The 9,787-nt window shown below is 39.3% G+C and overlaps 1 protein-coding gene across 1 annotated transcript in view; it reads left to right on the plus strand.

The window, feature by feature from the left end:
• LOC107666251 (dihydropyrimidinase-related protein 5-like) overlaps window positions 1–9,787 on the plus strand; it is a 21,640-nt gene that overhangs the window by 7,322 nt on the left and 4,531 nt on the right. The window contains exons 3-9 of the mRNA XM_016457468.1: window positions 5,964–6,122; window positions 6,366–6,545; window positions 6,868–6,936; window positions 7,840–7,884; window positions 8,631–8,706; window positions 8,838–8,994; window positions 9,075–9,216. Coding sequence (XP_016312954.1) covers window positions 5,964–6,122; window positions 6,366–6,545; window positions 6,868–6,936; window positions 7,840–7,884; window positions 8,631–8,706; window positions 8,838–8,994; window positions 9,075–9,216 — 828 coding nt within the window. The remainder of the gene's footprint in view (window positions 1–5,963; window positions 6,123–6,365; window positions 6,546–6,867; window positions 6,937–7,839; window positions 7,885–8,630; window positions 8,707–8,837; window positions 8,995–9,074; window positions 9,217–9,787) is intronic.

Consider the following 9,787-nt stretch of genomic DNA (forward strand, 5'->3'; position numbering starts at 1 on the left):
GGCTTGAAACGCAGTGGAAACGCCAGTATGACGAGGATCGGTTTCATTTTAGAACATAAACGCACCAGTGTAAATGTAGCCTTACATCTAAGGGGGCTGGGACGCATTCGCACTACAGCCTCACGTGTGCGCCACATCTCCGAGTGTAACCGGTGTAAACTAGTAGGTGTGTTCGACTTGACGCGGACTGACTGTGCAGACCGATCGGTGTATTACAGTACCACGAGAGCTAAAGAGAGCAGACTGCTCCGTGCGCTTTCGAATCGCTCTCGCGGATGTCAAACACTGATCGATCTGCACCGCACCTCTTGTAGTCGAACACACCGGCTAGTGCTGCAGACTTATTGGCTCACTGACGCTGATGAGATTAACCCCTTAGGTATCGAAATTTGGTACCGAACGACGAGACGTTTTTCGATAGTCGATGGTATCGAGGCATTTCGGTCAGTGCCTAAAAAGTATCGAACTCGATAACCAGCCCTACTGATAACAGAGAAAAGACCCTAAAATACTCAGATACAGAGAAGATATCAATCGAATCTGTGAAGGGTCTACTTTTATTTGTGTACACTCACAATAACAACAAAACACTGTGTCTTTGTAAAATAAACAAAACAAACAGGGTGCGCTTTCAGCCAACTCGGTCTCCGTGAACTTCTTTCTGAAACGCATCACAAAAATGAACTAAAACTCGGCGAATATTTGACACACAGACGTGAGAAATATGTCTATAGAAAACTTGAAGTGTCTACTTTTAAATGAACCAATTCAAATCGAAAACGAATATTCTCTGATTATGTAATCCGTATGAAACCAACGCGAGGAATCCCAGAATCCCAGTCTTTCCCGTTTTAGCTCATTATCTGCAGCCATATCTGTATCTATGTACGAATTTTACTAGTTGGGCTTTAAACTGTCTTGCCAAACTGAAATGTGTGAAAGTGAGTGAAATATGCTGAAATATGATATACACTCAGATATATAGGCAACTTTTTATTTCATATAGGCTAAATGTCGTATGATACGAAGATGTAAATATTTTGCTATCATATAATAAAAATATGAGATATAATATGATATAGATATAAAGTAATGTGAATGTTTACACTGCAGCATGATGAATGTTACAGTCTAGGAATGTTTAGATCAGTGTTTGCTGATCTACTATCAGATGTCGATGTTTATAATGTGCTAAGCAATAAGAATTTAGTCTATAAAATATCAGAAAATTGTGTATATATTGTAATACAAAGCATATGTGCATGAATGATAGTACAAAATCATGATGTTTTTTTGTTAGGAGTAGACAAAATTAGTATTAGTGACTGCCAATATATGTACACTATGTCAGTGGTATGAAATATGGTACTCATTGCTTTAAAAAGTTTAATGCTTACAGCTTGATACATGTAATGTTTAACCTTTCTTAAGCTTTTTTGTTATTCAGATATTTTGCAGAGTAATTTGTTAACCAAAGAATGTTACATTTTTTTTTATTAAAATGTTTGAGTATTACAGTTGTTTTAAAGCTAAAAGGCTAAACTATTGTTTGACTCAAATTGAAATAATAAATATTTTCATTTCTATTGTCTATGCATCAAGGTTTATATGGCTTTTAAGATGTAATTACCGATTCGAGTAATTAAGTTACTTATTGAGTAATTAAATTACTTTTCAGACAGAGTAATTAGAAAAGTAATTTTTATGTACAATATTGATGATGTAATTAGTAATTAATTACTTATTGAAAGTAACTTAAACAACACTGCTTGGAAATATGTCACATTACAGATGTAAAATACTGATTTACGTTGACTGATAATCATATTCGACTAGCTAACTTTACCACTGTTGCCATGGTTATGAATATTTTGATTCCCCGCTAAAACAATATCTAATTAAACAGTAAATTCGTAAATTCTTCAAGTGCCGTGGTGCTCATGTGGAAAACAGGTTTGAACTGGGCATGTGCCACATACCAGTCCCATCCCTTCTTACAGCAAAGTTATTTTCTTTTCCTTCTCAACTGTCACAAAAAAAAGGCCCAGAATATCATGTTTTGTATTGTCTCATTAGTACGCAGTATCACATGTAGCATGCGGGATAAAATAGAAATTGTGGCCACAAATTAGGAATTTATTACCAAAACTTAATTAGTGGCAATGTTTTATTAATTTGTTCCCTCATTTTAATTTAGGTAAATTGTGACCACCATTTACCGAAAGCAAGGGAACAAATTACTAAGTTGTTGTAACAATTTAATAATTCTTAATAAACCCCAATATCTTATTTTTTCCCTATATGTATGTTTTATTTTTTGTAGATTAGCTCAGTCTAATGTAAAAGAAGGGAGGTTATTCAAATGTCTTCAGGCTTCAGCTTTGTCACTACTAAGATGATATGAAGTGGTTCCAGTTGGGGTATATAGAGAAAAAGCAGAAGCAAAAGATAGATTTTTTTGACTTCGGACCCCCTACACCTTGGGTGGCTCCCACCATCTGCCAGGGGTCTATTATCTCACAACAACTCAGTAAGTTCTTCTCCTCAGAAGTAACTATTATGGTAGTACTGCTTAGAGTATTATACCGTTTTTCAAAAATGTATTTTGATTTATTTTTTATTTTTTTGCATTATATGACTGTATGTTATGCAGTGTTTAATGTTATGAGTTTTTTCTTATTTCAGATAAGCGTTTTTATACAGTGGAAGATCTAAACTAAAATGATGTGTGATGTAGCATCCATTTAATGTCACGTTCATTTGTTCTTGTTTTATAAATAGTTCAAAAGCAGAGATGCACTCGCTTCAGCAGCCCTGCCTAAATAAATCCCATGGGTCACTTAGCAGACACTGAGATGCAAGAGTGAGCATTGCACACACACACAGTCTGCTCCAGGGCACGATTCACCCTCACAAATACATACACGGTCTTATTCCGAATAATAAAGAGTTGTTATCGGCGCTGTTATTGTTAGCCTTGGCAACACAAGTGGCATTCTCACACACAGTCTGCTCCAGGGCACGATTCACCCTCACAAATACATACACGCTCTTATTCCGAATAATAAAGAGTTGTTATCGGCGCTGTTATTGTTAGCCTTGGCAACACAAGTGGCATTCTCTTCCCCCTCCTCCCCGCTACCGCCATGAGACTCGCCAGGCGCAGAGACAAATGGAGATCAGATTCTGTTTCCATAGATACGGGAGCACTGCTGCAAAGACTGCTGCAAAAGCCTTTCACTCGTGCCATTGTGCTGGAAGACAATGGTGCATAAATACACGCCCCTTCAGTGGATGTGGCTGCCCGGATTGTGTCAGCTGAGAGATGCTTTTAAAGAGGACCATTTTTTGTGGTTGAACTGTTAGTCATTGTTTCCTTGTACTGAAAAAAGGCCTTCTACTAATTGTGGATTTTTTTTCTGTAAAACATTATGCTCAGACAGATATTGTGGGATATTAATTAGTGGAGTTGGGTAAGCCATTATGAGCAATTCATATTATTATTATTGTATAATATTTTGGTGGATAACCAACACTGTCTTTGCTAAAGACTCGAAACAGCCAAAAAAAACTCCTTAACACCCTAAACAAGCATCAGAACAGCCTTACAATGCTCTAAAAATTATCATCCCAGCAGCCACTAGAACACATTAGTAATGCCTGTAATACCCTAGAAACTGCCAAAGCACTTTAAAATAGCCTAGGAATTCCCTAGCAATGACCTAGAAATGATCAGATCATCCAAGCAGCCAGCAAAACACTTTAAAAACAGCCTTGTAATTCCCTTCCAACAATCAGATCGACCCTGCAAAGAACCTAGAAACAATCAGTATATCCTAACCAGAAGAACACCTTAAAACAGCCTTTCCCCAGCAACCACCAGAAAACCCTAACATCAGCCTAGCAATGCCCTGGCAACCACCAGAAAACACTTACGATGCCCTAGGAATAATCACAGCAGCAACCAGAGCACCCTAGTAATGCCCATAATGCCCTAGAAACCTCCAAAACACCTTAAAACAGCCTATGAATTCCCTAGCAACCACCAGATTACCCAAGCAATGACCTAGAAATTATCAAAAATCCTAGCAATCAGCAGAACACTTTAAAAACAGCCTTGCAATTCTCTAACAACAATCAGAGCATCGCAGCAACTACCAGAACACCCTAGTAATGCCCATAATCAGGCCCAGCTCCAGAATCAAATCACTGAGGGTGCTTCTTAAATTAGTTATATTATCGCTATATATATATATATATATTTGTACCGTTCATTGCTATGGCGCAAGAGCGTTCCCTTTATAATCACTAAAAGCTGTCACTCATCTTAGTTCATTGCGATCTCACAAAGTTACGTTATAATCATGAAGTTCTCTATACACTTTGCTATAATGAGATGATTTGTGCTGAACACAACACCTGAACAAATACTGCAGCGATTTAAGCGGTGAGTGAATTCTAACTTAAAACGCCTATGATTAGCGGTTGGTTTCAAGAAATCAACAGATATGTCTGTGATTGGCTACATTGCTCAACGCTGCACAAACACGTTGAATAGAAACCGATCTCTAGAGCGCAAAAACCATAAAGCACTGGATAGTTTGCCAAATCTGCAATGAAATGCCATTATTACAGCATTAACTGAGGGTGATATTGATTTCGTTTGAGGGTGCTTAGCACCCTCTAGCACCCCCGTAGAACCGGGCCTGCCCATAATGCCCTAGAAACCATCTGAACACCCTATTGTAGCAAAAATCAGAGCATCCTAGCAACCACCAGAACACCCTAGCAAGGACCTAGAAACAATCAGTACATCCTAACCATGAGAACACCTTAAAAACAGCTTAGCAATTCTCTAGTAACAATCAAAGCAACCACCAGAAGATCCTTATAACACCCTGGCAATGATCAGAACATCCCAGCAGCAACCAGAACACCCTAGTAATGAAAACCACCAGATTACCCTAGCAATGATCTAGAAAACATCAGAACATTCTGGCAACCACCAGACCTCCTTAAAAACAGCCTTGCAATTCCCTAGCAACAATCAGAGCATCACAGCAATCACCAGAACACCCTAGTAATGGCTGTAATGCCGTAGAAACAGCCAGAACACCCTAGGAACAAACACAACATCCTTACAACCTCTAGAACACCCTAAAACAGCCTAGCAATTCCCTATCAATCACCATATCACCTTAGCAATGACCTAGAAAAAAAAACGTCCTAGCATCACCCAAGAAACCACCCAGAACAATGCCTTTGTAATAACAAGAACATCATATAAACACCTAGCAGCCACCCATAACACCCTAACAACAGCCTAGCTATGCCCTAGCAAGCAGTAGACCACATTAAATCAGCCTAGTAATTCTCTAGCAACCACCAAAACTCCCCAGAAATTACCTAGTAACCACCAAAACATCCTAGCAACACCCTCACTGCCATCCACAACACCCTAGCAATGCCTTAGTAATTATCAAGGCATCCAAACAGCCTAGTTTTGCCTTAGCAACCAGCAGAACACCTTAAATCAGCCTAGCATTTCCTTAGCAACCACCAGCACACCCTAGCAACCACCAAAACACCACCGCAATGACCTAACAACCACCTTAATAATGAACAGAACAGCATATAAGTCGCTTTGGTTAAAAGCGTCTACTAAATGAATAAATGTAAATGCAAATAAATGCCCATAAACAACCACCCAGAACACCCTAGCAACTATGCAGCAATGGCTTAGCAACTATTCAGAATACCTTTGATTACAGTTCTCAAATACAGGTCTAATTTATCCTTGATTAATGTTTTCTGAGTGCTGTTATGTAACGTTTAATTTCATGCAAAGCTTTTGTGAAAATGTCGCTGTTATGTTATGTTGTCGTCAGCCCATTAAACCGAGTGATTGGTAGTGATGCTGTATAGATCCCGCAGCAGTCGGTCTGTTGTTTGTTTACTTTCAGGCTGCTCTGGCTGGAGGCACCACTATGGTGATTGGTCATGTGCTGCCAGAAAAGAACGAATCATTGCTGGACGCTTATGAAAAGTGCCGCTCTCACGCTGATGCCAAGGCCTGCTGTGACTACGCTCTTCATGTGGGAGTGACCTGGTGGGGACCAACGGTATGAAGTCTATGTTTGCAGAGTATGTAAACGTTCTATAATTACAGGAACAGGAAAATGTGCTAAATTTTTTTAGTTGAATTTATAGTTCTACTATAACGTAGAGCTATATAGAGCTGCTTTACAGCATAATCTTAACTGTCTCCATAGTCGTAATTGATTTGCTATTTGCTATTGATGCTTATCATTGCTTTGACAATATGTATTGTATAGAGCTATAAAGGTGACTTGACTTCATCACAGGTTAGGGCTCAAATGGAGACACTGGTGCGGGACAGAGGGGTGAACTCCTTCCAGATGTTCATGGCATATAAGGACATGTACATGCTGAGGGACAGCGAGCTGTTTCAGGCCCTGCAGAACTGTAAGGACATCGGTGCTGTGGCCCGCGTCCATGCGGAGAATGGAGAGCTGGTTGCGGAGGTATAAATCAGGGAACTGGTGCAAAACCATAATGAACAAGTTTTCCTCCAAAACCTAGTGAGTTGTATACAGGCAGCAGCTTCACACATTACAAGTAGCACTATTCACTTTTATCAATAATTATCGGTGTTATGTGAAATTACCGACCTTACTTTTAAAGGGTAGTGTATGTGATGCTGCCTTTATTTTGGCCAAAATTATGAATAATGTTGGCATAATGCTGTGACGGTGACTTAAAATGCTGTCTAGGTAGGATTCTGTCTTTCTTCCTGCATAGTTGTTATTTATCATGTTATCGCATGTTTTAATTTATCCACACTAGGGTGCCAGAGAAGCGTTGGATCTGGGTATTAGTGGACCAGAGGGCATTGAGATAAGCAGACCTGAGGAGGTAAAGTAATCATTAAAATCCTGTGATTTGTGTGACCATGAAATTGTTTTCCTTTAAAGGGGTCCTATTATGCTCTTTTCCAAAGTCTTGATTTTGTTTTGGGGGTGTACTAGAACTGGCTCTCATACTAGGTTGTTCGAAAAACACATTATTTTTCACATATTTGACATTACTACAAGTCCTCTCTCCCCAGTCTGGCATGAACGGCTCGAATAGTTCCTGTATCAAATGAAGGCCCGCCTTCTGAAATACGAAATGTGCTGTGATTGGTTAGCTGGGTCAGTGTGTGTTGTGATTGGCAGCACTCGGCGCCTGGTCGGGAAATGTCATGCCCCTTACCATAGCCGCCTGCGAGCTTCAGTGTAAATATTGCGTCAAAATCAAATCAATTTGAGCGCGATTTAAACCCGGATGATTGTAACCACTCTACGTTCGTCTGCCTTGGGAAAGCTAGCGTGTCTCCGACATAGTGCTAACACTCGTTGCCTTCTCTAGTGCAGCTCAACCAGGTCTCGTCCCATTCGTCGGTATTTGTGATATCACAAATCCCGGAAAATATGCGCTGTAGTCCAAACGAGTCGTTCGTTGTAGTTTTTGAAAAGTGATTTCTGTTAAATAAAATATCTCCTTTTGAAGTGGACTTTGAGCTTTGTAACTTTGCAGATCTTTTTTATGCTCAAACAGCAACATTACAGACTTAACTAAAGTTGAAAAAGTGAAAACGCATAATAGGACCCCTTTAAGATATTAGTCACATTGCCACTCTCTCTCCAGCTCCTAGTCTTTCCTGTCTCCATATTGCATTTCCATGGATTATTAATACTCTTAGGCGTCTGTTCACCATTAGGTTTCAATTGTGACATTTGTGTTTTCTCACTTACCTTGGGAATTTTCCTTGTGTAGCTGGAAGCAGAGGCCATCCACCGAGCCATTACCATTGCTAACAGAGTGAGTATGATGTACAAGAGTGTCGATGTGTTATGTTTTTTTTTTAAACTAATTTTGTAATGCTAACATAGACTTAGGTGATGACACATGGGCCTTTTCTAAGCAAGTTGCTGTATCAGTAGTTCTACACATGAGCGTTTTAGTGTTAAATATAATAAACAAAGATTCTGTATTTCAGAATTAAAACACATGGGTAATGCAAACACTGAAAACGAATAGCAGATCTGCTCTAATTCAGTAATGACAGTTTTCATATTACATCATTTTCATTGTATTTTTGTACAAATAAATGCAGCCTTAGCATAAGAGACTTCTTTCAAAAACAGAAACAAAAATCTTTATTATTAAATCTTATGATGTTGAAAAGAGTCATGCTGCTTAATATTTTTGTGGAAACTATGATACTTTTTTTTAGGATTCTCAAATAGAAAGTTCAAAAGAACAGCATTTGTTTAGAAAATAATACTTATGAAAATAAGTATTCATTTATTCAAAAAAATCCCAAACTTTTAAACAAAAGTGTACTTTGAGTCACTTCCTTTACTGTTATTTCACAGCTGAAGCATATGTACATACTGTATTTTGCACATGCAGTATAAACAGAATGTCAAGATGATTGACATGTCGACCCAGCGTTACTATGCGACGAATGACAGTTTTGAAACATACATATGAGTTACCGATTAATTGCTTTTAAGGACTTTAAATGTGATCAGAATGAATGTTTTCTGTTTGTTGTCTCTTAGGCCCACTGTCCCATATATCTTGTGAATGTGTCCAGCATGTCAGCAGGGGATGTTTTAGCATCCGCTAAAATGCAGGGTAAGAGCCAGGCAATGACACTCAAAGGCCAATTCACAGTCGCACCATTTTAATTTAATATATGACACCTGAAGATTCACCAGTAAATGACATAATGTGACTCAGAATACTGAACCGTGATTGGTTGACAGGGAAAGTGGTGCATGGAGAGACCACCACTGCTCATGCTGTCTTAAACGGGCTGCAGTACTACCACCAGGACTGGGCCCACGCAGCTGCTTTCGTCACTGTGCCACCACTCAGACTCGACCCCAACACACCCAATTACCTGCTCAGCCTTCTGGGAAAGTAAGCGGATTCACCATGTAGTCGTTTCATTTAATCATATACCTGTATAGTCTCATAAAAGTATTTTCACTGTGATGTAGTGACACTCTGAACGTCGTGACATCGGACCACCGACCCTTCACCACTAAACAGAAGGCGATGGGCAAAGACGACTTCACGAAAATCCCTCATGGTGTTCCTGGGGTGCAGGACCGCATGAGCGTTATTTGGGAGCGGGGAGTGGTATGTTCCAGTGAATCACAGAAGCCACACTGCTGGCTAGAATCATCACAATATCAACGTTTGTATAGCCAGTACTTGTGAAAGTTGATGATTTTTTTATACCAGTTTTGATCCTGCAGCTAAAATACCTGTAGGAATTCTATTAAACACTTCTATTTGTTTGCATAAATGTAAACAAATGAACACCAACCAGATTTGAATATTAAAGGGGTCATATGATGCGATTTCAATTTTTCCTTTCTCTTTGGAGTGTTACAAGCTCTTGGTGCATAAAGAAGATCTGTAAAGTTGCAAAGACTAAAGTCTCAAATCCAAAGAGATATTCTTTATAAAAGTTAAGAGTTAACCACGCCTACCTAAAACGGCTCGTTCTAACACGCCCCCACATATCTACATCACTATGTGGGAAGATTTGCATAACGCTGCCCAAATGTTCACGCAAAGAAAGAAGGCGTAACTTTTATTCTCGCTGTAGTATTGTTGCCGCTGCCGCCATGTCGTGAAGGCGCTGTGTGCTTCATTGTGAAAGCGAAACTACTTTGTTTGGCCTTCCAAAAGAGGACGATATCTG

Source organism: Sinocyclocheilus anshuiensis, unplaced genomic scaffold (genome assembly GCF_001515605.1).
Source record: "Sinocyclocheilus anshuiensis isolate Anshui unplaced genomic scaffold, SAMN03320099.WGS_v1.1 scaffold936, whole genome shotgun sequence".
Classification (NCBI taxonomy): domain Eukaryota; kingdom Metazoa; phylum Chordata; class Actinopteri; order Cypriniformes; family Cyprinidae; genus Sinocyclocheilus; species Sinocyclocheilus anshuiensis.